The sequence below is a fragment of the Manacus vitellinus genome, unplaced genomic scaffold, assembly GCF_001715985.3.
Source record: "Manacus vitellinus isolate BGI_N305 unplaced genomic scaffold, ASM171598v3 scaffold_13_pilon, whole genome shotgun sequence".
In the NCBI taxonomy this organism is placed as follows: domain Eukaryota; kingdom Metazoa; phylum Chordata; class Aves; order Passeriformes; family Pipridae; genus Manacus; species Manacus vitellinus.
Window position 1 is genome coordinate 8,783,300 of NW_021938999.1, and position 27,126 is coordinate 8,810,425.

At 39.6% G+C, this 27,126-nt stretch overlaps 2 protein-coding genes across 2 annotated transcripts; both read right to left on the bottom strand.

Annotated features, from left to right (window-relative positions):
- Nucleotides 1-632: 632 nt before the first annotated feature.
- Nucleotides 633-9,815, bottom strand: TRMU (tRNA 5-methylaminomethyl-2-thiouridylate methyltransferase). The gene is made up of 11 exons (XM_018068022.2): nucleotides 9,716-9,815; nucleotides 9,175-9,340; nucleotides 6,881-6,987; nucleotides 6,196-6,318; nucleotides 4,851-5,023; nucleotides 4,113-4,166; nucleotides 3,533-3,599; nucleotides 2,621-2,721; nucleotides 1,415-1,559; nucleotides 1,114-1,196; nucleotides 633-862 (listed from the first exon to the last, which is right to left on the bottom strand). The coding sequence occupies exons 1-11, from the start codon at nucleotides 9,804-9,806 to the stop codon at nucleotides 716-718; spliced, it is 1,257 nt and encodes a 418-aa protein (XP_017923511.2). The 5' UTR covers nucleotides 9,807-9,815; the 3' UTR covers nucleotides 633-715.
- A 1,812-nt stretch (nucleotides 9,816-11,627) lies between these two features.
- Nucleotides 11,628-23,384, bottom strand: GTSE1 (G2 and S-phase expressed 1). The gene is made up of 12 exons (XM_008921596.4): nucleotides 23,303-23,384; nucleotides 22,623-22,700; nucleotides 21,533-21,596; nucleotides 20,849-21,452; nucleotides 19,563-19,733; nucleotides 18,047-18,194; nucleotides 16,500-16,865; nucleotides 16,235-16,307; nucleotides 15,586-15,834; nucleotides 14,287-14,467; nucleotides 13,036-13,161; nucleotides 11,628-12,029 (listed from the first exon to the last, which is right to left on the bottom strand). The coding sequence occupies exons 1-12, from the start codon at nucleotides 23,382-23,384 to the stop codon at nucleotides 11,946-11,948; spliced, it is 2,226 nt and encodes a 741-aa protein (XP_008919844.3). The 3' UTR covers nucleotides 11,628-11,945.
- Between the last annotated feature and the right edge of the window lie 3,742 nt (nucleotides 23,385-27,126).

A 27,126-nucleotide genomic window follows, 5' to 3' on the forward strand; every position in this document is an offset into this window, starting at 1 on the left:
CAAGGAAATTCCTACGAATTTGCATTTTTCTGAAGCACAGCAATGCACTCTTTTCTCCAGGGGACAAACCAAACAGCCTCAGCCCCCAGCAGTTAGCAGTCAGTTGTGTGAAAACATTTAACATTCCAGACTGTTTTTAAGTCCCTAAGATTTGTAATTCTGATTTCTGTAAATGTGGGAAACCGCTACTTAATACAGTTTAAGAATCCACAGTATTTTTTATAAAACTATATAAAATTAAAGATAAATATCTCTTGCTTGCAGTTAATTCAAAATGCTGAATTTGAACACCTTTCACTCCTTTTCCTCAGTACAAAGCACAAAGATACATTTAGTGTAAAACAACATACGTACTTTACTAGAGATAGGCACCTTTAAATAAGGGGTAAAAAAAGGCATTTCATTTCCACATAAGAGATATTTATGATTTCAGACGTGATTTTTATCTTAAAATTCTTGCATGTGTAACTACTATTACAGTTAACAATTTAAGACATCCCTTGATATGTATTAACATAAATAGCACCACACAGTCCAGCAAAATGGCACTGCACTGGCTTAAGTTTTAAACTCATTCAGTGCTAACAGTCAAGCTGGGACTCTACGGTCAACTGGCCTTAAGAACATAGAGATCAACAGGAGCCACATTTATTACAGTTTTTATTATTCTCAGGCAGCAAATTCTTCCAAGTCCTTCAATAAACAATGCCACGTGTTACGTTGCTGGTTCTATTTTGTCAATCTCCTCCTTCTTTGGATTTTCCCCTCGGTTTTTGCCCTGTTGCATGGTATACACAGATGGGCCCAACCTCAGGATCTTCCCACTGCCCAGACACTCGTCACCCTTGTAGAACACGGCAAACTAGGAGACAAACACAGGGAGAATCTTTTCAGCAGCTGCAAACAGCATGGTGACCAACTCAAGGCTCTGCAAGACCTGCTGAATAGTGAGCACATTCATTTATTCTGACTAAATCTTAAAAAACCCCAAAACACACAAAATAGTATTAAATAATAAATTAATTACTCCAGTTAATAAAAAAGCTACTCTGTTTTATTAGCCTGATCAGCTAAAACACAAAAAAGGACAGAAAACTACTTCTAATAACTTACCTGTCCAGGCGTGATAGCTCTTGCTGGCTTCACTAGCGTTACCCACACACTCCCATCTTGGTTTAGAGTCAGGACACAAGGCACTAGGCAGAAAATGACCAAACACCTGACAGTTAATCCCTATGTTCACATTAAAAAACCTTCATAACTAGGCTAAACAGATCTAAGTCAAGATACCGTTTTATAAGACACTACAGAAAGACAAGCCAAAACATTTTAACAATTTCTGCAAAACTGCATTAACACACTAACAGAGTTTAACAAATCAAGCAAAAGAAAAAATAAAACAAGGCTTGATTACCCAGTGCCATCTGGTGCCGAAACCTGAAATGACATTCCATCATCTTCTCTCTAACAAGCTCTGCTGGAGGTTCCTCTGCTATCCAGTGCACTCGGTTTGTCCGCAGGAGGTCTCTGTACAGAGCAGGGTGGTCTCTTGATGGTGCCTTAAAACATGTTTATTTAATGCTGATGTTTTTGCCAGAGTGTATGACTTGTAAAGCATGAAATATAGAGGAAGCATCAAGCCATATCAAAATGAAGGCAAAATAAGTAAGAAAGCAAGCATTTATTATCACTTAAAGTAGGCTAAAGTAAGCCCGAATTATTTGTCAGTCTTTTGCATTTCAAAGTCGTCACTTCTTGTATTCTTTTCCCTCCAACCATGTTTCTGCCTTCTTCAGGCTGTGTTCAGAAGTCTACTGTCCTCCTTTCTCCTATCTCAACAAGATGCTACCTCTCTCTTCTCCAATTTTCCAAATGAACACATCCCCAACAACAGTGTTGCACACATGCAACCTTACTGTAGGGCATAACAAAATTTTCTTAGTGCTCCTGTCTGTTTCTTCTCAATTCTCATTTGTTTATGGTCTCCCACCACCACTGGCACATCAACAAGTAGCAGAACACCTTCACTATAATCACATCAGTATCAAATAAGAATAACAACTGCATGAACAGCAAGAAACACTAACAATGCTAGCAAGCTGCAGAACTCCAAATCATCTCATATGATTAGCCATTAACACACCAATTATCTGCAGTATTATATATATTCTGCCTGAGTTTTCAAAATGGTAAAACTGTATTACTGGCTACTAATTCTTTTACTAGAAAAACAAAGCAGCAATACATAAACAAAGATATTACACCTTTTATAAACCCTATTATAACAACTTTTATAATTTTATAAAAGTTATTATCATACTAACTATGACAAAACCCTCATGCTCTAGAGTAGAAAATAAGAGCTCAGTAGACCAGCTGATTCTTTCCAGTATTTGCCCTTTGTTTGGAAAAGTTCTATGACAAAATCTAAACCAATTTGCTACTCAAGAAAAGCCCCTTTGGATAAGATGTTTCATGTCGGCCGATGCTACACTAGTTGGTTCTTGTTTCCTCCAAGAGAAAAGCCAAGAATTCTGCTCAGCTTAGGATCACATTCCATACAGCAGCAGACACAAAATTGCTTGCATTAGTCATTTGCAACACCAGTGTTTTAACTCACCACATAGACATCTCTAGTGCTGACATCTTTGTCTACAACAAACCAAGCTTCCTGGAGGCCTGCCAGCCGAGCCCTCTGGCCTATTGTGTACAGGAACCAACCTAAGGAAAGATGAAAATGGAAAGCTGCTAGCAACTTTTAATCTTTTACTTTCAGAAAAATAATACTAAAATCATTTTTCCCAAACTTTACCACTAAACAAAGAATAACAAACCAAGCTGTCTTAGAGAAGTGGGCCAATTATGAACTAAACTAACATCTACTTGAAAGTTTTCATCCACACCTGAAGCACATGATTTCACACTAGTCCATTTCAACTATGGCATTCATAGGTTTTATAAAATAAAAACATTTATTTCAGTTTCAGTTTGTGGTTTTGCTACCATTCAGTCTTGCCAGTTTCCCTTACTTTTATGTACCAGTGCAACATCCTACTACCATAAATTACTTGGGAGAGGAGCTTGGTTATGGCAGCTCAAACTGAGGACAGCAAAGGAAGGACACACAGGAGAAAAGGAAAGTTAAGCTGCCCATGTGTGGTGATGTCCTGCTGAGCATCACTGAGGTTCATGGTGCATTTTTTCTGCAAAGTTTAGGTACTAAAGAACCTGGAAGTACAGTCATTTTGAAAGAATTAAGTGAACAATGGTCTCTTGGTATTAAAATAACAATCAGTATCAACAGAGCAACTCTAACAATTACCATTTATTTTCTTGCAACATGGAATAATCAATCAATAATCAGTTGTAGTTTAAAGCTCTATATAGTGTAAAGCAAGTTTCCACAATTTAACAAAAACTTGGGGAAAACCTGCAGACTTCTCTGGAATTTCACAAAATTGGTGCCTCTAAATATAAGCAGTATTGTTCCATTTATCTAAAAGCAAGTTATTAAGGTGGGTTAGCCAATTACCTTTGTGTGTTCCCATCACCTTCTTATCTTCAATGGAAACAAAGTTACCTGGTTGAGGTTCCAAATACTACCAAAGAGGAAGAGATAAGTCACAAGATGGCCCACGAAAACCTCACAGTATATTTTAGATTCCATCACTACATTCTCTTGAAGCTGAAAAATAGCTTTTCAAGAAGCAAACTCTGCCCAAGCAACTTTTCCTTGATGCTGCTCTAGAGAGAAAAGTAGGAAGAGCAATCCTTTTAAGAAATAATTTTAGGCTTCACTTCGCCATTCTCACACATGCCAGAGGACAACAGGACTCAGCCATTTGCCCCACTCACATCCCAACCATTTGTCAGAGCCTGGTACACAAAGAAGTGCATGTTCACTCCTTTTGCTACAGAAAGTGAGTGACTGACTGCTGGTGGAGAGGCATGATACTTCTACAAGCTGTTGGTGTGAGCTTCTGCCTAGGCCTGGCACTTCAAAGGGAGTTGGGACATCACTACGCATTGTGGGCCACAAACTGCTGTGGATTTTTTATAAAAACTGAACACCAGAACAAAACAAAGATTGTCACAGATTTAGTGCTGCTCACCTCAAGAAGGAAATTTTCAAAGTTTCTTTCACCAATGAAACAGACTCCCATACTCTGAAAAGGAAACATAGAATTGAATCCATAAAAGCAGAGAAAAACATCTGAAATAATATCTACTAATAATCGCTTGAAAAAAAACTTTCAAAAACAAATAGGTTTTCCTTTTTCTTTCAGTTACTGCCAACATTCTTCAAATACCCATTTACAGAGGATAAATATAAACATGAAAAGCAATCAAGACAGCATCAGCAATACAACTACTGCCTCCACTACATTTTTTAAGATCAACTCATGAGGTGTTATTTCTCAGAAAAACATAACTTTTTTTTGTTAAAAGTAACTGTGGAAAAACAGGATGATCCAATTTCTAAAGACATACCAAAAAACAATTATAGTGAGGAAGCCTTTAAAAGATATGAAGAGTAAAGACCAAAGGCTTCTCCACTGCTGTGACAGAGGATGCTTTCCTTCAGGCTCACAGCATCCTACACATTCACCTTCACCTTAGTTCTTCTGAGGTACAATAGCAGACAAAACATCTGCAAGCTAAAATACACAACTAACCACAAACTCATAAAAGTACTTTTAAGGAAGTAGACAGCAAAGAAAAATGTTTCCCAACCTATTCTGTTATGGTGCTCAGAAGCAGACAAGTTGTCACAGATCAAAGTTCAAAAAGTTCAGGAAAGTCTGATTTAGAGAGAAATACAAATCAAAAGAGTTTAAGTGTTACCATGCCTCTTTTTTCTTTAGCACATGATGAAGGTCATGTTCTGCTGCTATCTTCTTTACAAAACTTTTAGTTAAATCCCCTAAAGGGAAAATGGTTTTCCTCAAAGCATCCTGTGAGATCTGACTTAGAAAGAAGGTCTGGTCCTTAAAGAGGTCAGCCCCTTGAAGGAGTTTCACAGCTGCAAAGTGAAACACATAAAGCATCTCAACATAACTACCATTAATAGCTCAACTTCCTTTAGTATTTTGACAAACAACATTTTAGTTTTATTATTTCCAAATATATGTTAAAGACAGTATTTTACTAGTTTTTCAAAATCTAACTGAAAATGTTTGGGTATTTTCTCACCACTAAAAAGATCTAGAAATATTCAGATTCTGTACTGTGCAGAATCTTACAAAGTCTTACACTGTCTCATCTATTGCAAGAGTGCATATGTCACTGGAAAGGACATCAACAACACAAAAAAATGAAAACAATTTTCACATTTTATGTGAAAGACAGAATGAAGATTAAAATACCTTAGAGTATACTGCTCCTCAAAACCACACTGTTTTGCCCTGAAATCTCCCTGATATAAATCAGTGATTTGAACAATCAGTGGAGTTATTCTCAACGCTGAGAGTTTGACTTTTTTCTTTGAAACAGATGCAATCTTCTGATTGCCCTGATCAAACAAAATCAGAGTTTTTCAGTCACGTTCTGTCCACTCCCTTTAAAAACAAACAGCTCTGCTGTTGTACAAACACTACTTATGTGTTTCTTGATTCAAATGAACACAAACCACAGGCCAATAGTTCAGTCACAACCAGTAATACAAAATCTCAGTAGAAAGCCAAAGAAGACTGTTTAGAATATCACAAAATACTACAACTGTGAATCACAGTCTGCCACATGTATAGTTGGTTCACACGTATAGTTGTATATGTTGGTTCTGCTGGGGCCATTTCAACTTTCCAGAAATAAAATTAAAACAAAGAAAAAAATAAACTTCTTTAAGTCCAGAACAAACAAATCGAAGTGGGGAACCTGTAACGCAAAAACATCACCATGGCAGCTTTGCATAGTGATAGTTTGCAAGGTTCTTTCCCTTTGGGTATGGCACGCTTCTCACTATAGATCAGACATTCATCTAGCTCTTAAAACAGAAAATGTAATACTTGACAAGTCAGGGTCATTTTCAGTTATGTAAATATGCTCTTTTGCACAACCAACCTTCTACAAAGGCTGGGGTTTAACTGGTTATCATTTTGTGTACGGTAACAAACATCCTTGATTCTGTGACATCAAATATAGTTTAAATTCCTTCTTTGTATCTAGGACAAAACATGAAATGAAGACACCACTTACTATTTCTAACTTCAAAACGGTTTCTGAAAAGCCTCTGTGGTCTTTTAACATGTTTCTGTTGAAACACTTCCTCATCCTCTAAGGAGGTCCTAGCATAATGCCCAGTAGCAATTGCATCTGCTCCTATCAAGGAAAACACAAGCCAAACAAAATACAAAGGCATGTACTTGAAATTCACAGTTCAAAACAGGATTGCAAACATCCAGTAAGAAAGGCAGAAAGCAATGAAAGAAGAAAACCTATAGGGGAGTCTTACATTGACAATAGTCGTACTCCTGCTATTTAAATAATGTAAACTATTCACCAGCATGCCAGTACTTGTGCTTCTGTGCTTTAAGGACCACCTAAGAATGTAAAACTTAATGGTCAGGTCAATGCACGTCCCTGAATTAAATCTGTTCCTACACATGAGCAACCTAATCCAGTGGAAGATGTCCCTGCCTAGGGCACGGGGATTGGACTAGATGACCTTTAAAGGTCCCCTCCAACCTGAACCATGCTATGATTCTATTTGTAAAATCAAACCTAAACCAAATTACTTTGCAATTATTGAAATACTGCCGCAGAGATATGTGAGTTAGGCATGCATACAAACTCATGTTTTCCCCCACTTTTTAAAGGGTTTGTATCCTGTAAGCATTTCCAGGGCACACACTCTGTACTGACATACTTCAAAATTCCTTACCAAGGTTATCCATAGCATAATGCAGAAAGTAGTTGAATTTGATGTGCTTGTTACACACAATATCAGGATTAGGTGTCCTTCCCAATTCATACTCTTTTAAGAGGTCACTGTAAAATAAAGATTCAAAGTCTATCAACATCAATACTATCTGAGACTGGATGATCTGTTTAAACATGAGAAGCTGAGTTCTCATCATACTAAGCATTTTATGTCAGAAATAAAATACCTGTTAGATTTTAACCTGCAAAAAAACAATGCTTGGAAGATTTTCTCCAAAGTGCGCTGAGAACAGGGTCAAATGATCATTTATAATCTTGTAACCTTGCTTTATTAAATTAATACTCCCTCAGGGCAGACATGGCTGCCCACTGTGCATATCCTACTCATCTCTTATGAAATATTTACTTTTAGAATTAAATGACCCTATTTAATTCTTCAAAGGGCAATGTGGTGCAGTACACACCAGGAGTTACTGTGTCACAGTGGCACAGACAGTAACTTCATCTGCAATAATGTCATCATAACTAATTAGTCATGGGCCCTAATTTTACATACTTTTTCCTGACCTTTTTCTTTCCTTCTAGAAATTCAAAGTTTCTCAAAGTTATGTTGTAGTTTTACACTGTTGCATAATTACAGTACTTAGCATTACTTGCTTGAAAACATTGAAATAATAACTAATGCAACTAAACCAGCATACAGCAATGCCCTGAGATACCAAAAGGTCTAATCATTGCATTATTTTGCTTGTCCTCAGTAGCCAGTGAAGTCAAGAGGAAATGAGGGCACAGACTGGATTTAAAAGAACAACAGCAATCCTAGTATTCAGTTTTACTTTTCACCACCTGGAATAGAATCAATTGCTTCTTCCTTACCATGTTATACATTACATCAATAAACAGGAAATAAAGTAACGTGTCCTTTATTTTGTCTAACTCCTTATTCAGAAGTTCTGAATTCGACAACTCATACTAATAATTAAATCACCTGGGTCTACCCAGAGCTGCCTCCCTCTTGTTGGCTCAGCACCACACTCTTATGGTACACTGGAAGTTTTATATAGGGCTCAACATAAAGCCAGGCTCACATTAGTTCAGAGCTTCTAGTAAAGCACAGAACTAGAGAAAGGGCAATGGAGGATGCCTACTGGATCTCTCTTTGATGTAAAGATCTGAAAAAGGCTTTGCACAAACCATGGAAAAGACAAGACCTGGAATAGTTCTTGTGATAAAAGCTGTTTTATGATGATTAACCCCTTAAAGAGAGATCCAGAGGAGTAAGTTTAAGGTCATTGATGACAGTAAAGAAAAAAGGATTCTGAAACAAAGAAAGACATTTGTAACAGAATGTTTGGAAACACTGTATTAATAAATGGTGAGAAGCAAAAGCAAAGCTGAACTTCTGTGGACTTTGGTTCATTTATGGACACCCCACACACCTCAAGAAGTTTGATAACACTTATTCATTCTCTCACGCCAAAAGGGAAAAATTGAGCAAACTTTCTCAGAACAAGGCTGTCCTGCTATTTTCTTCAGACTGCCCAAAGGTTTGGTGCTCAGCTTGATGTCATTTCAACATGCAGTAGAAGTAGCAGGCTATTCCTCAGTAATAACAGTACTACTTAAAGGGGAACGATGAAGATCAGGGAACAACTTCTATGTACTTATGTTCAGTGCATAAAGATCAATTATGCTGTTATACTAATGTGTCCCTTCTTATCCTTTCCCCCACAAAAAACTCTCAGCCTTTCCAATGCAGAACTTCCCTTAAAGTACAACAAATTCACAGAAAATCTGAGCACTCCCTTTAGAGTCTAAACAATTTCAAATTTGTCATAGTTTAAAGAAGAAAGGCTAGCTCGTGATCGTTTTGTGGTAAACTGGATTCAGTACATATTATGTAAAATGTACTGCCTAAGTTACACACACAGACAATAATAAATAATAGCACCCTATTAAATGGGTTTTTTTCAGGTTGCAATAAGGTTGGGCCAGTACATGGGTAGCTGAAGACATGAGCTGCAACAAACCAATTGCTACACACGCACAACTAGGGAGAAATCCTCTACTGATTTAAAAAATAACATACTAAAACTAGGATATAAATTCTGACCTAAATACAAATCAGAGAGAAAATAATTCCTCCAATATTTAACAGGTTTCAGGACTTCCTCTTAGCACTGACAATACTGCAATGCATTCCCATTGCCCATTATCTGTCCATTCTTGCTTTTCACCATAACACAGTACCACATTAAAATACTGAAATACCATCTATTGTAAATGTGTTTCTACCTGAATACTTCATTCCAGTATTCCTTCACGTAGGAAACCTGATGAAATGGAATATCGAGCTTCTGGCAAACCCGGTAAGCATCCTCGCAATCTCTGTCAACGGAGCAAGCTCCCTGTTCATCCAGGGGGTCCCAGTTCTTCATAAACACGCCTGTCACCTGGTAGCCTATGAAACGAAGGTAAGAATCACTTAAAAAGTTAAATTCTTACAGCCTGGACCCAAAACCTGTGTTTTCCAAGACTTTCTTGACTAACTGCTTCCTTCAGAAGACGCGATTAGCCTGTGCTAAGCAAACATCCTACTAAGCTTTACAGTATAGTTATTGTATGGCTGCGTTCTTTCCTGTAGCTAACAGCTAACTTAAAACCAAGCTCTTCTGGCAGTCTAACAGGATGATATGTCGTATTAGCACCCGGCTCCCCGCGGTGCCCTGCCCGAGACGAGGACCGGCCCAGAGGGGCCGGGGAGGGGAAGCGAGGCCCCCACAGCGCGGCGGGAGCGCCGGAGCCGGGGCTCTCCCACCCCCGGGACGCCCCGCACCTCGGCGGCGCAGCAGCAGCGCGGCCACGGCGCTGTCCACGCCGCCGGACACGGCGCAGGCCACGCGTCGCCCCGCGGCCGCCGCCAGCATCTCCCCGCCGCCGCCGCCGTTTCCGCCCGGCCGGGGCCCGCCCCGACACCGCCGCGCGGGGGAACGCGCCTGCGCGCTGGGCGGGGCGGGCTCAGGCACCGCCGTTGCCCTCAGCGGCGGCGGCAGCGCGAGCGCGGGCCTTGGGTGCCCGCACGGCGAGGGAGGAACGCACCCGGCCCAGTGCCGGGGGTTTTCCCCTCCGCTCCTTCGCTCAGTGGAAAAAGCCGAAGAGCTCTCTGGCCCACAACCCGCCCCGCATCAGGCCAACCGGAACCCTCACACACACGCTCCCACTGCCCCTGAGCCCCAGGACCCAGCACGCTGAATTGGATAAAGGAAGACCCAGAAGAAAACATTACATCCCTCTTTGACTGCTTCATGTCCATTACCACTGCATAAGCCAAACTTCATTGCAGCTGGCTACAGCCAGTACTACAGAGCAGCTCTACCACCATTCATCTGCACAGGCAGACCTGTGCTAACCACACTCCTGCTGTTTGAGCAACTGATTCGTACCTTGAAGATTGGAATTTGGCTCTTACATGAAGACACATCAGCGTGTTAACTCAGTGTTTGAACCCCTGTGAAGAGTTGGGTTGGTCCAGAGAGGTGGTGAACCCCAGAAGTATTCAGCCAGCCAAGCGACCCCCTTGCTACCCAAGTTTCAGCTGGCAGAGGACTCACGGCATTCGTAAATTATCATGGCCACACTCAAAAACAGGATTTACGGCTGCTGTCCACGAAACCATACATACACAAAAATGTAGTTCTCAATGGGTACAGAGTGCTTGACTCCCCTGCAAGTCCTTGACATTTAGGGCATAAACCCATTTAACTCTTCTCAAAAAATAAATCACATCACTTATTTTAAAAAATTGTGGTTTTTTTCTTACTTCTCCCTCTGATTCAGTTTAGAAATAGGCAACTAAACTAATTTCTCCCCTCCATTTAAAGACTTGTTCAATTATTGCTTTTAACTGCACAGCACTGTCTCAAATAGTTTTAATAAATGCTCCAGTTGAAAAAGCTGTCTTGCTCATCACAGAAGGAAAGCAAGAATAACCAAAGCAAGTATACAAATTCCATATTTTTATGGTTCCTATTTGGCAGGAGCAGGTAAGCATGGTTGTTTCATCTAAGAATCTTCAGCATCTCACCCAAGGCCTTCACTGAGAGTGGAGTGTGACACTGCAGGAGCCCCTGAACAGGCAGATGTCTCAAGGGAGGCAACACCTTCAGATAAAGCCAAGGCAGGCGACTTTTTCAGCATCAAAATGTTTGACGAACTCCTCTGAACACCTCTTCCTATTTAAATCCTTTGTCTCCAATTTCCACCACTTCTTGAATTAATACCAACAACTGGTATTAATTGTCAAGAGACTTCCATCTCCTGACAATCTTTCATAAATATATTAAAGCTAGTATATACACAGCAGAAGTCTCTAGTCTGCAAGACAGGCTTGTCACTTAAACATTTATGAGATACTACTGTGTGCATTTTCATTTCTATTCACTTCCCTGTATGTAAAGTCTCCAGCTGTGGCACATTCAAGTAAGAAAGTATTTTTCTGTTCTTTTCAGAGTGCGAAAGTTTGTCTAACCTGCAACTATTAAGACTAAACCATTTGGCAGTAACATGCTGTTACTTTCTCCTTTGCATCACAAATTCAGGTGGTGCTGTTGATTTATTTCACTGGTATTCAATAATGAAATGTTTGTTTTCAAACTTGCTACACCACTCTGAAGTCCACTAGGCTTTACCTACACATTAACATTTGTTAGTGAAACACTACAATTGAAGTCTGTAATAAAACACTGCTATTTTGTACAACAGTTTGGTAAACAACTCATTTATTTTAAATTAAAACTTCATTGTACGTAGGAGATAAGGAATCAAAGGACAATTGGTAGGAAATAGACAGGTTTCCAATATTTTGCCTTAGAGCAACATAGTTTAAATATACACATTGCAGCACATCCATGAACAAAATCATTATCAGACTCTATCATGACTACTGGAATTCTACTGTGTTAATGCAGTTCATCAGATAATCTATAGCCATCTTCAAAAAAAACTGTATGAATGAAGAGTAACACCTAAGTAAAGATCACAGTTGCCAAGAATTCTTCAGTTCAAGTTCAGAACTTGAGTAGAGGGGAATCCAGATTTTCTTTGTTTACATCAGGACTCAGAGTGATAAGAGGCGAACTCAAATCAATTAACTGAAAGAAAAACAATAACATTTAGCTAGTGTAGTCAGTTTTTGTACATGGCTACCAGCAGCTATAATATCTATTAACAGTCTTCTTGGGCACTTTTTTTTTGTTTAGGGTTCCTATTGGAATTGCTATTCAGAATACAAGCACAACAATACAAGCACGACACTCAAGCTTTTATGTTCAGGTTTTTAAACATAAGCTCATTCCTAGGCAAGCACAAGGTTCTCACAAGGTGGTTATTGCCCATACTCACCTTAAAAGCCTAAAGACTTTTCTGAGTTTCACTGCTGTGCATATTCAAGTGACATTGCCATCCAAGTCAGGGCAGAGCACTTGTGAACTCCTCTGAACATGCCCCCAGAAGTCAGACTTCTGCGAGCCTCTTCTTTTGACATACTTTGAAGGACTTGACATTAAATTGATCCAAATTACATCTATTGTCAAAGACCACATCCTCATAGTTACCACTATTCATCTCACAATATCTAAAGGCATCTACCTTCAAGCCACTAATGTACAAAACACACTCGCCCAGAAATGCTTGTGAAATTTAGAGTAGACTCCAACAGACATCTTCCAAATGAAGAGGGGATTAGGAGAGGAGCTAAACAGTAGGGACAACCTTTCTTTTTTGATTAAAATGAGCTGCTGCCAAGAACTGAAGATGTGCAAAAAGAGAGAAACAACAGTAAGCATGTCCACTCTCCTGAAGACAACATTCACTTTCTGCTTCAGAACAGTTTAATTCTATAACAACTGCTTTAAGTGGTAAGTTCTTTCTACATCCTCCTCCTTTTCCTATTTGCAGATTGCTCACTGAGCTCTACTTAGGACACATTGTTTGATTTTAAACATGCTCTTTACTTAGAACACCTTAGATGTATATCATATTGAACTAATATTAAATAGTTCCTACAGTATTGTGGAGCTGCTCTGCCGACAAGGGTATGCAGCCAGCTGACATTTTTCTGCTAACATATTTGCACCCGAAGATTTATTCACATCTTACCTTTATCTGCCCAGAGAATACAGGCTTATTCACTTCAGGAGTGTTGGAAAGGTCAATCAGAGGTCTACTTTCACATTCAAAAGTGCGTGAGAGAGATTTGTCTACTCCAATGTCTACCAGTAAGGCCTTTAAAAGAAAAAATAGTTCAGGTTTTCCACTCTATTCACCATGCTTCCTCCATAAACATTGAGGCAGTCAATTTAGCTTATACAGATGTAATAATCACAGGACAGACTTCATTTACAGCTTGGTTGTTTTTCATGCAGGATTGTTTGCACACAGTGCAAAAACCTTAGCTCTTGCTCTGCCAGCAATGGGGAAAATGCAGTGAGACAAAGAAAAAGAGCTCATTGGGGCATAAATCTGATTTTAAGTGAAAAATTGTTTTAACTCAAATTTAAAACAGAAGATTAATAACTCTTAATATTTAAATGACTTAACTCCAATTATTGTGCAATGTTATTTAGCCATATAAACTGTTATGTAGAGCTTCACATTTCAGTTATGCTTTTGTCCAGTGTAACTACCCTATACATGTACTGAGCAATTCTCTAACATACTTTGTGTCACCAAGCTAACCAGGAGTATACTAATGCAATAACATCAAGTAATTAATCTACAGATTATTCTACACCTGAGTACTTGTAAATCAATAACCACTTTGACAGTTTAATATTTCAGAACTACCAGTTCATGCCCTTCTCCTTAATGCCTGTGGAGTGCCAGCTTTCAACATGAAGCCAGTACATTCCTGAGAGAGGGGAAAAGTGTTCACTGGAAGAATTACTTAACACTTAACCTAAGTTGACTGCTATGTGGACTTTGGGGTTTAATTCTCCCTCGCTGTATGCAGATTTGCACTCCTGTTAGGAGACTGAATATAGCTACAGCAGTGTTTTGGGTTATTGGGATTTTTTATCCCCAAAAGGGCTTTACAGCTGCAACAGGATCTGCCCGGTGACACTGTGTTTCTAATCAAATCCACAAGGATTTCACAGCACTTTTTCCAACGTGGAAATTTAATACAAAATCTGCAAGTATTTGACTTTTCAGCTTTGAGATGGAAACATAGTGGAAACACTGAACATATGTTCAGTGCTAAAAATAGGCACTAGAGGGTGCACACAGTTACAGCTAATCCGTTTTAACTTCATGTGTACCAAAGTGGGTTTTCTACTTGAAAATAATAGTTCAAATAATTTGGTTTCAAGCAGTTAACTTAGTTTTGTAGAAAAATGTATTGTCATTTACCTCAGGTTGTTTCTCTTCAACCAGCTGATTTTGTACTTCAGGTTCTTTTAATTCACTTTCTACTACTTCTGTAGCAGATTTTTCTGGTGAGAAGGTAAGAGCAAGAGGTAACACAGGTGGAGGAGATACATCATCTTCTTCAGAAGATATCTGTGTCTTACTCTCTTCTTTCTGTTTAGAACTAGGGAAAAAGAACATCAGCAATAGTTGAGTTCTTTAATCAACATGAATTACTTAAGCCAACGCCCTCATCTCATTTTCTCCTTTTTTTAACCACAAGTTTTAATCATCAAAAAGATTTCCATATTTCAGCCAATAGAATGCTAGTTACCTGCAAAATACAAAATATTTCATGCTGCAATAAATGTATAGCCTACCCATGCAAAAGAAGAAGAGTTAATGACTTCAGGCTGATGAAGAATTTAATCTTAATTGACGTATCCATGCAGCCTAAACTTCACACATGCAGTCATTGATATTGCATATCACTGAGCAACCCCTTTCAGCCCCTGCTTGAAAGGAAGTACTGACACCAGCTGGAAGACCAGAGGCTGTAATCTAATTAGTATGATAAAGTCAATGTAGACAGAGTAATTGTTTCCTTGAGAGAAAAGACTATTTGGGACATTTGGCCTAAGTAACATAACACAGTTTTCTAACCATGAATCATTCCTGCTTTAATACAGTTCCTCTGCAGCAGCCACAGAACAAGCCTGCACACATATATATGGCCCTTGTCAGAAGATGCTGAGCTGATAATATGAGAAAGGCAATATTACTTTCACAGAAAACAAATATAACTAACAAGAACACAGGTAAACCTGCTCAGAAACTAACGTTCAGTCAACTAAATCCTTGGCTTTTTGACTGATGCTTTAAAAAAGTGTAATTTTAGAGACCATTGGTAACAGTATAAAACAAAAGTTAAAAGTAATATGCATTTTAATCAGCTACTTTCCTTCATCAGAAGGTGATAGCAAAGTAGCACGAACGCCAAATCTGCTTTCAGACAGAGCATCAGATACAAGTTTTAGTTGTTCCCTAGCTCAAAAAATACAAATAAATTCCTATTAAAATTATAATTCTTTAATGTTAGATATTGACTCACCTTAGTAAGGCTTATAGCATTTTACTAGTCACAAGATATAAATTTTTATTAGGCCTATACAGCATCTATGCTCAAATGCTTCATTATAAACATTTAGCAGAGGTCCTTGAAACCCAAGAGTCATCGTTAAAATTAATTTAGAGGCAGTGTGCCTACAATAGTCATTTAATATATGAGGGATTCTGAATTACCCAGCTGCAAGTGTCTTTTTGGTAGAAAAGCTGGAACTTCGGTGAAGAGATGCAGCATGTGAAGAAAATGCCATTCTTGGTGCAGTCTTAGGGGTCACTGCTGGGAATCCTGAGGTCCGGCGGACAGGTGTAGGTAAGCCAGATGGTTTCAGACTGGCAGGAGTCATGGAGGCAGGCCTCTCAGGAAAACAAAAATTCTGAAAGACCTTATCTTCTGAGGCTTTCATAGGAGTGCTGACTGCCATGGCACTAGAAAAAGAACACGCATTAGCCAAAACCTTCTAGAAACAGTTGGAATAAAACTATTCCTCCAAACAATAGAAATCTATTTCCCTTCCGTCAGTAACGGAACAGCAATCAGCTTAAAGGTGATAATCACAGCATAGTAAGGGCTTTACTTCTTAGAACTCTTCCATGAATGACTCTAGTCTATTTAGCACTGCTAAGAAAACTGTCAGAGAGGGTTGTTTGGTTTAGTTGTGGGGTTTAGTTTGTTTTAAATCAGTTCCAGTAGGCACTAACACATCTAACCTGGAGGGTCTCAAGGACTGACAATGAAGTTCAAACTTTTAAAGACTGTTGCAACACCCAACCATGTTGCATTCTAAGAATTATGCCCCAGTGAATTTAGTTTTCAGTTAAGCCCTACCTTCCAGGTGTACCACAAAATGTTAATCCAAGAGACGATGTTGCTTTTGGTGCCAATTTGTTTGGTGTTGCATCTAAAGAGAAAAGTTTTGTTAACTGCTATCAGATTCATATTTATTTCTTTTATAAAAAAAATATGTTTCAGTTAAAATACTAATTCCTTCTAAAAGGCGGACAGAAGTGTAATGAAACAAATAACAAGCATTCAAAGTAGCATTTTCTTTTAATAAGCAAGTTAGAAGACAGGTCACAAAGGATGTGCTTACCTTGAGTCTTCACAGGAACCTTAGTTTGACTTGTGGAAACAGACAAAAGTCCAGCCTTGAGCTTTGGACATAGGCTTCCTTTTGCTGCACTTCCATCTTTATTCTGCTGACATAGCTGCTGCAGACTGGGAACAGAGCTCGGTCTCTGAATTCCACTGCCTGCAGCCTCAGATGATGTTGCAGAAGATGAAGATTTAGCCAAGGTTACAGCACTAGATATTTTGGGAGTACTAGCTGATCTCACTTGCTTCCTGGATTTCTCAGTATTGGCAGCCTGCAGAGATGACACTCTGGTAGGTCTGACAAGGGCCAGCCTGCTTGTACTAGAGCCACTCGCACTAACTTTTGATGACATGCTTGATTTTCCTGAAATAGAAAGTTAAGTTGTACTTCTGAATCATCGCTTATCGCTAAGTTTTTGACTAAGTGGAATAATTACATTCACACAGTAAAGAAAAATGGCAATTTACAGCATTTAAATTTATGTTCAAACAACCTAAGTTTATGGGAACACAAACAACTACTGAAAATTTACTCCCCAAATTTTCCCGCAATTTTATTTTAAAGTCTTCTCACCAAATTCCTGAATTACTGCAATCAAGCGAAAGAATATTCACAGAATGACAATACAGCTTGCAGATTCAAGTTACACTTCCAGCACTCTCTCCCAGCATAGCTGACTCTGTTCCCTTAAGCAGCCTTTCAAGAAGGTAGTAGTTTGAGTTACAGTGAGTAATGCCATAGGCTAAACTACCCCACAAGGGTTTTTTCCAGTTTTCTGTACAGTTCGTACTTTTGAGTCTGTAGGTTACTTTCATTAATAGGATGAATCCTGACAGTTATATTGCATAAAATAGTTCTTATTAAGCTTTTAGTAATACATTATTATTCTCCCAGAAGCAAAGTACAAAACACAAATTTGCTGTAACTTGGTATCTTGAGAGATGTACAAGAATTGTGATGCTTACAACCTGTCAGTACTTTTAGGAGACTATTTTCCTGATCTTTTGAGACTTACTGAAAGGGTCAAATTGATGGCCTCATTATAGTATTAGCTTCTTGGCTGTATTCACTTTATCTCCCCAAAAGTGTTTTTTCCAATCTGCTTGAGTAAAGCTTATCCTTTTATTAGGCCTACAGAAACTTGCTTCCCCCTTCCTTCCAAATTTCAGTTGTTTTGGTGTTGTTCAGTTGGTTTTTTTCCCTTTAATACCAGTTAGACAAGCTTAGAGCATTCAGAAGCTCATGTTCTTGGTTATAATAGAGAAGATTATGTATAAAATTTTCTGAGCTTACTTTTCTAGCTGTGTCAGACCCTCACATGTAGGCATCAGGCTTTCATCAATCTAGTTTTTACAAATTATAGATGTCTAACATTTATCTTTAGTCCACAGGGATTTACAGGGCTAGCGTAGAAAATGTTATTCTCCATTCAAAACATTTCTCACTGCTCTTATATATTGGACACCATTAAAACATTCCCAAACCCACATGCTTAACTACTTCAAAATTGATTTGTGGCACAAATCTGTAGTAAGAATTATTACCTTTTTTTATTATGGGAGATATGGGTAAGCTTGAATTCAGACTTGAATTCACGCTGGAAAGTGATGACAAAGATGATGATGTAGTCCTTCTTGTGAGACCACTGGCAACACCAGGAAGTTTCAGATATGTCATCTTCCTTACGCCAGGCTGAATCAAAAAACACAGCTTATTCAAAAGCAAAAAACCATCTATTTAACACATTATTTTGCCATTACTTTTCTTGGTATTATAAAATTTTTCATTTGTGAATTTTAGAGGAGCTCCCGACTCAGATACAGTTTAAAAAGCGAGTTTTCTTAAAAACAGATCATTGTATCTGGATTATTATACAGACCTAGAACATCAGATCTCTTTTTATTCCTGCCAGAAATTGAGTATAGACTTAAAGGGATTAAAGAATAAAAGGAGTCAGCCCAGGTGGAAGTATATGCTGGGCACCAACCAGCTGGAAAACAACTTTGCAGACAAGGCCCTTGGGAGCGCTAGTGGACAAGTTGAACATGAGCCAGCAATGCACCCTTGGAGCAGACAACACTGACATTATCCTGGGCTGCACAAAGGAGAAGCGTTGCCAGCAGGTGAATGGAGGTGATCCTGCCCTCTGCTCAGCACTGGGAAGCCCACACCTGAAGATCTACGTCTGGTTCCAGGCTCCCCCATAGGAGAGATTTGGAGCTACTGAAAGAGTCCAACAAAGGGCCACTAAGATGATTAAAGGACTGGAACTGGAGCACCTCTCATCTGAGGAAGGCTGAGAACTGGGACTGCTCAGCTTGGAGAAGGCTCAATGCAGATCTCAATATATAAAAATATCTGCACGGCCAGTGTCCCAGTGGTGCCCAGTGACAGGACTAGAGACAATGTGCAGAGTGGAATGCAGGAGGTTTTACCTCTGATCATCAAGAAATAATTTTTTTACTGCCAAGCACTGGCACAGGCTGCCCTGAGAGGTTGCCAAGACTCCATGCTTGGAGATATTCAAAAGCTGTCTGGTCCTGGACAAATGACTCCAGGTGGTCCTGCTTAAGCAGAGTGTTGGACTAGATGACCTCAACAGGTCCCTTCCTTCCAGCCTCGATCATTCTGTGATTCAGTGAAGCGGCATGCAGCATTAAAGCAGGCACCTAAAGCTTCAAAACAACTGACAGCTGTAGGTATACTACCTTCATATGAGTTATGGCAACCTTTTCATATGGTATAGTTAACTACACACATCAAAAACTTTGTGTCTTACAGAAAACTGTTGATCACTTACCTGCAAGCTAGTACTTTAAAAATAAAAGCAACTCATGTTAATCTAACACATTTACAGTTGCTCTTAAGTACATTTCCCTGTGTTGCAGGGTTAGAGCACATACTCAAGAATGGTAATTATAAAGCATAGATTACTTTTCTTTAAAACCATTTTACGCAACAGTATAGCTTTAAATTAAATTAGAAAGTAAACTATATTAATTTTTCTTTCTATCAGAATATTACAGAAGTTATTTTCATATTAAGAATACTTGTCATTACCTTACTTAGTGCAGGAAGGGCTTTTGTGTCTTGCACTGAGGAACTGCCACTGAATGAGGACTCGAAGACATCTGAAGCAACACTAGATTTATCAGAAATTAGATCTTCAGATGATCCCTTGCTGCTCAAGTCTCTTTTTGTAGAAATACTAGTATTTTTTCCTGATTTGAGCTGCAAATTTCAATGCAACATTTTAAAAGCTACTATTGTTTCTAGAAACCACACACACACATTGATTTTGTTAAGAAACAAAACCAATCATCATTGAAGAAGCCCCTGAACCCAGTGAAGTCCTTGGTGTTTAGACAAATACAGTGTGAAGTTAGTCTAGTGAGTGTATTTGCTAAGTACCAGAACATGTTTGAACCAAGACATTGGACAGTTCTGCAACAATTCATGAGCACAAATCTTATATAATCATGTTCACCCACATCCTGTTCCATACTGTAACAGCTGTTCCTTACAATATTAGACTCTCTGTTTAATATTCCTCTGCTTTACTCTGGCTTCCAAGGGATGAACATTACAATGGTAGACTGCATCATGCAGACTGTTCTGAGAGTGGGGTACAATTTGGCTTGTTAAAGCATTAAGACTGTGCCTTTTCTTATAGCGTCCAAAATCAAGAAGAGATTTATACCACAAAGGAATCAAAGGGTCCCCTAGTTTCTATAGCTGATGGCTCTTAATAAGCCAGTTAGAATACATTTAGAATACATTTGCATTTGGTCACATAGCCATATATGTGGTTATATGTAAGTATAATACCAGTAATCAGTGCTTTTCATGATTGAGACAAGTTGTGGGCAGAACTAGACCTAAAAGATTTCCCTGTCCTATCTAAATAATTGTGGGGTTTCCCATCCCTGCCTCACCTCCATTGACAAGGGTTAACAGCAAATAAAGCCATTTTTACACAGTCAGAGTAAAATTAAGTGTAAAATGAAGTATACATTAAGTGTAACAGTGCAGTAATTTTACCAGGAACAAAGCAGTGTTAGAAGCCAGTTAGAACAGAACCCAGGAACTACAATATTCACAAAACCAGAATACAACAGAAATTTGGCTGCAGATGCTCTACATTGTCATAATAAACAAGCTAGTTGGCTACTATACCAGCATCTGCCCTACTTTTCCTTTTTTTATATATGTTTCCTGCCTAAGGACCTTATGAGTTAGAGAAGCATCAGAAGATTAAAATTCACTTTTGAAGACTGTAGATTAAACATTCCTAAAACACATAAAGGCCACTTTTAAAGAAAACATTGCCCAGAAGCTGACTTTACCTTTTCAACAGTCAACAAATTGCTTCTTCCAAGAGTACACGAAGGTTTTGCCATTGCCAGTTTGCCAGTTGCCTTTATATTTGTTTCCTCAGATTTCTGTTCTTGTGTCAGAGGCAAATTGGCGATTTTTGTAGGAGACACACAAATTTTAGCAGGGCTTCTGTTTGGAGGAGTGGGAAGAGCATGTATTTTGCCATCTGACAAAAGCTTATTTGATGCCTTCTGAAAACAAGGTGGCAGCAGACATGCTGGGCTATCCTGCACATTGTATGTCTCCCGTTTAACAGCTCTGGGACTTTTTTCTATCCTTTTGTTTCTCAGTATTTTCAGCTTTGACTCTGAGTCCTCCACAAATGTTTCTGTAAACTTATTTTTCTGTTCTTCTGATTGGCTTGTGTTAGTCTCTTCATTCTTGCTTCCAGTCTTTATTTGCTGTGCCAACAAATGAGCTTCTTTGAAAATTTCTACAAATTTCTCTTCTTGAAGTGGGCTCCACGTGAGTTTATCATCAAAAGCAGGCATGCTCTTGTTTGCTTCCATACAAGCAGCAATACATCTTTCTTTGTGTCCCACAGCTCCAACAAAAACCTCATCTTCATTTCCACTACAAAGAAAAATAATTTAGCCTGGCATCTTTCATGTGTCCATTTTGAAGGTTTTTACGGCAAATATACTTTTACTTACCTTGTTGAAGAGAGTGAAAGGTCAAAATCAAACTTTTCATCACTCAGAAGAGGAAAGTCTGAAACTATAACAAGGATTTTGTCACACTTTTTGCAATAAAAATAGTTGCATTATGCTTTGACAATTTGGTGAAGTTGATGTTCGATGGCAAAAAAAAAAAAATATAGCTACCAAGTTTAAAAAATTAAAACATGTTTTAGGTCCAGGAAATTTAAGGTACTGTTGTGCATATTGCAGAATCCATTAGGTTGGCAAAGATCTCTGAGATCATCAAGTCCAACCTATGACCAATCACCACCACATCAACTAGACCATGGCACTGAGTGCCACATCCACTTTCCTTAAACACCTCCAGGGACAGTGACGCCACCACCTCCTTGGACATCCCATTCCAATGTCTAATCAACCTTTCTGTGAAGAAATTCTTTCTAATAACCAATCTAAACATCTTCTGCCACAGCTGGAGACTGTGTCCTCTGGTCCCATCACTGTTTGCTATGGGGAAGAGGCTGACCTCCACCTGGCTACACCCTCCTGTCAGGGAGTTGTAGAAGGCAATAAGTTCACCCCACTGCAGAATATGACAATTGTGAGATGCCAAGTTACCATGAAATAGCTCAATGCTAATTTCTAAGCATCCATAATAGGAAGATGGAATGTATCTTATCAGTAGCCTCCAATCAAGATAAGTGAGAATATATAATCTACAGCTATGTGACAATGCACTTGTCCCATCAGTCAGTTCTTTTCTGGTTCAGGCCATCACAGGACAGTAGCAGGAGCCAGCGAGAAAGATTAGTTTTCTTGTTAGTTATTATATACCCCACATATTAATTGAATCAGCAGTAGACAGATAAGGAAGAGGGAGGAGCTCAGATGAGATATACAGAAGAAAGGCTGATGACATCAGTCACTGATACACAAGCTCTAGGAGCCATGCTCCACAAGCTCCTCAGGAGGCTTCTACCTCTGAGACTGCCAACAGCTGCCCATCCAAGGAAACAAGTACACAGAACATGACACAAAGCAGATACAGGATGTCTACTGATATAATAAGGTATAAACCAGGTAGAGAATGTTCTCCACCTACCATTGCTCATGCAGTACAGTTTTTCTTCAGCCACATAACTCGCACACACTGACGTTTCTTTTCCTTCCTCCATTGTGTCTGGAAAATACAGAATTAGCCATGCAATATGTTAAATAAAAAAACCCAAACAAAACCAACAGGGTCATGGACTTTGATGATACTGCCAAATTAGCGAGGGGGTAAGCAATCCCTTTGAAAACTGTCATATTTAGGGACTGCCTCACAGAATAGTTAGGGTTGGAAGGGACCTCTGGAGATCACCCCGTCCAACCCCCCCTGCCAAGGTAGGGTCACGTAGAGCGTATTACACAGGAACGCGTCCACGTAGGTTTGGAATGTCTCCGGAGAGATTCCGCGACCTCCCCGGGCAGCATGTTCCGGTACTCTGCCACCCTCGACGTAAAGTTCTCCCTCGCGTTGAGGTGAAACTTCTTGTGTCTCAGTTTATGGCCACTGCTCCTCACCTTGTCGCTGAGGACCACCGAAAGGGTCGTTTACGGGATGTCACACAGCTCACAGTCCCGCCAACCTCCCACCGCCCCACCTCAGGCGAGCTCGCACGGGTCGCCCCTTCCCCGACTGCAACGGCGCCTCGGCCGCCAAACGTCGGGGAAGAGCCTCTAGAATCCCCCCCAGCCCGCGGCGCTGAGGAAGCAGCAGGGCCGCCCTCCCACACTCACCGCTCCCACCAGGGCCGCTGCGCACCCGCCCGGCCGTTTGAAATGGCGCCCCGCTCACGTGGCGCGTCCCGCGCGCCCTCATTGGCAGGTTCGAAGGATACACGAGCCCTCCCGGTGCATTCTGGGGCCTGTAGTTGGCAGGGTCTCCCCAACGGCCGCCCGGCCGCGCCCTCTCCAGTGGTCCGGCCCCGCCGTGTCCCCCCCCTGCCTGGCCGGCCTCGTCAGCCGTGGGGGTGGCAGCAGCCTCAGGAGAGGTGTGGGTGTTACTGAGAGTCTCGGCTTCAGTGCCATGCCAGGGAGCGGGGTGACTCCAGGCGCAGCCGCCGTGCTGGCTGCGGGGTAGCCCAATTCCTTTGGTTTCCTCCACGGCTTTGTGATTGTCCTAGTAACTTAACTCCGCCAAAAATGAAGTTAAGAGGAGGTTCAAGTTGGACATCAGGAGGAATTTCTTCACAGAAAGGGTAGTCAAACATTGGAATGGTCTGGCTGGTGGGGTGGTGGAGTCACCACCCCAGGAGGTGTTCAAGGGAAGGCTGGACACAGCACTTATTGCCATAGTCTAGTTGACAAGATGGTGATCAGTCAAAGCTTGAACCCTATCATTTCAGAGGTCTTTTCCAAACCAATGGATCTTGTGATTCTGTAAAGGGAATATATATCTAATCCTAAAGTGGCATAAGGAACAGCAAGATCCCTGGATGTTGGTCCTGGCTACTGCCAGTTAATATGGGCTGACTGATAGAATAGTTTTAAAAGTAGACCTGTGTTAGTAGAAAACACCACCGTTCACAGTTCTTCTCACATTTAGTGCTGCACAGTGCTTATGGTTTTCTCCTAATAACGCATGGCCTCAGAAATTGTGTTCCAGTGATGTATTCTGTTCTAAGTATTTTGGGATGACTAAATCACTGGGCTGGAATTTATCAGCTGAATAAGAATAGTTTATAATAACCTGCAGATTTTCATATGCATAAAATATTCCATAACCCTTTCTCCACTTGGTCACTTGTATTTTTTTTATCTTTCATGGAGCCCTGCAGGATCTATTTGTAACTTGAGTATAAAGCAAGTATCTTATGTATTGGCTAATATGCATAGTAAATGGCATGGATAGATAGGCTGTTGGGCTGAATATTAACATGCTCACCTCCCACCTCTTCTCCCTCCACATCACCCCAGGGGTTCCTCCTGGCTGGCAGTGGTCAGTTGCACAGGGAACTGTCAGGCTTAGCTGCTTGTAAAGAAAGGCCAAACCTCATGATTACAGAATTTCTGTCTTCCAGCTTTTTATTTCAGGATTTTCTCTTTGGTGTTTTCCTCATTAGTCCTTGAATTGCTATTATTGATGTAACAATTTCAATCCCGCTTTTTTACTGTTCTTCTCTTGCATTGCTTTAGCCTATATAATGTCTCAGTAATAGCTCAACAGCAAGGTTTTTTCAGTAAGTTGAGCAAGGGTCTGTGGCTGTGTTAATAACACTGGCCTGTGCACATTATAAAGGAAAATTTTTCACAAAGAAAATTATGATAGAAGAATAAAAGTTGGGAGATTTCAAGAGTGAATTATGTGATCAAAAATCAACACTCTCACACTTCTGAAATGAGGCTTGTACATACCTCCCTTTGCTTGCTTCAGCTGAAAAGTGAAAGCCATCAGTAAGATCTAGAAAACCAAGATGAAACTGATGGGGGAAAGGGCAAATATGTTGTAAGTGCTACTTATCTTAAGACAGAGTAAAAGAAATGTATCAAGAAAACTAAATACATACAGGGAAAACTCAGTGCATCTACCACCCTGTATATGTTACTTAAGAAAACAGAATCCAAAAGTTGTAACTGCCTATATTCTCAGGATCGGGTCTGAAAAAGCTAGAACTGATTCAAGTCAGTAATTCTTTACTGATGTCCAAACTTCTTCCTCCAAGTCATTGTAATATTTATATTTTTCTATATTTCTTATATAACTAATAATTTAGAACGATTCTATGTCCTCAGTAGCTCCACTGGTTCAAGTGGCACAGTTTTGCTAACATGGGTGAACAAGCTCAGTCTTAATTTTCTGGAGTGTAAAGTGATTTTCCAAGACATGTTTGGAAATTGCTAATTGTTTTAATAAAACTAAAGGAACCAGTTTTATTCATATAGAAACATAAATGCTATGTGAAGGAAAGGCAAAAGCCTTTAGAAATGCACCAAAACTACAATTTCAGATTTGTCTTAATAACAATTCTATGTGACAATAAGCTGAAAGTAACATTTAAATGAGAAATGTGGTTATTTTAAATTTTTTTAATAGTTTAAAGATGATAAAAAAAGTGTTTTGGGAAAGAAGGGCTTTGGCCTGTCTTCCCAAAGTGCAAATTGAAGTGTGTTTGTTCACAAGCCCTACAAATAATTACGGGACCACTGGATTTAAGACCACCATTAATCCATCTGATCATGCCACACCCAGCTATTGGGCACAGCCTCTTGTTAATGGCTTTAGGTGGTCAGGGAATAATAGGATGTATATGACTGTTAATAACCCTAAATGTCAAAATGGTTTTTTTGTGCTAATATATTGCTTATTGACTGCTTATTGAATGTGATCGTGTTATAAGTCAATAGTTTATAAAGAAGGCACCTACTTTTTCATAAAAGTGTTTGAATATTAGAGCATATGTAAGTGAGAGTGGCTTCAAATTTCACTCCAGCCAAGTTAAACCAAATTGCAGTTGTAGAAAGGAACTAAGTTTTACCCCAAAACAGCCTGTGATCTAATAGAAAATAATTTCCAGCAGCAGCACCCTCCATCTGTGCCTTACTTGTGGTGTTATGAATTTGGCAACACCTCAGCAGTGAGCTACTGTTTATAAGAAGAGATCCCAGCAGCTAAAAGAAGCCAGTCATTGGGATGACTCACTACTTGCCTTGTGAACTGCTCAAGGGAATTTCTTGAAGAACTATGTCAAAAATCAGCTCTAGAAACCATTAATTTGAGATCTTTCATTGACACATAACAAGTGCTCCCAGATTATTGTTGGTTAAGTTCGTGGGCTTGGAAGGAAGATTCTTTTTGTCTGTACTGAGTGAAGATTTTCCCCTTTTGTGCAAGGCAACAAGAGGATAAAAAAGGCTTTTTTCCTCTCTGCAAGAAGAAATCTGACGCAGTGTGAACCCAATCAAGGCACCATGAACGCCTGCAGGAGGTAAGCTGCACATACTGCATTCCCCTCAGGTAGGAACAGAAAAGCAAACGACTGGCAAATTATTCCTCTCATGGTCTTCACATGATGCTCCAGATGATCGTGAGCTGTGTTATTTGATTTGCAGCTATACAAGCCAAATTGTTCTCATACAAGTGTTAAATGTCTATTTCTAATTCTGCAATTACTTTATGTAAAATCTCAACTGCAGAACTTCTGTTTTATTGATGAATTCCCTTTTGCATTTCCTACTCTTTTATTTTTAACAAATCAGCTTTGACAGCTCTCTTCCAAGCATGCATAAGTATGTAATTTCTGGCTTAAAGTTCTTTTTTATTCATAGACTGTATCTCCACTAACATTTGTGGTAACCCCTACTCTTCTGCAGTAATAACAGCAGGAACATGTATGAACCAGAGCTGTAATACATCTAATACTTCTCAGACCCCTCCCTAAGCTATAGGATCACAAATTAATTCATCTCCTTTTAGCATTCCAGTTCAGATGGAATTGTGAATATTAAGCCTTTTTTTCTCTTAAAAAAAAAAAAAAGAAAGGCAGGCAGCAGGAACAAGGACTTAGCACTGGGGCTTAACAGGCAATTTTCAGTGGAAATAACAATAACTGGAGGTCTGTTGC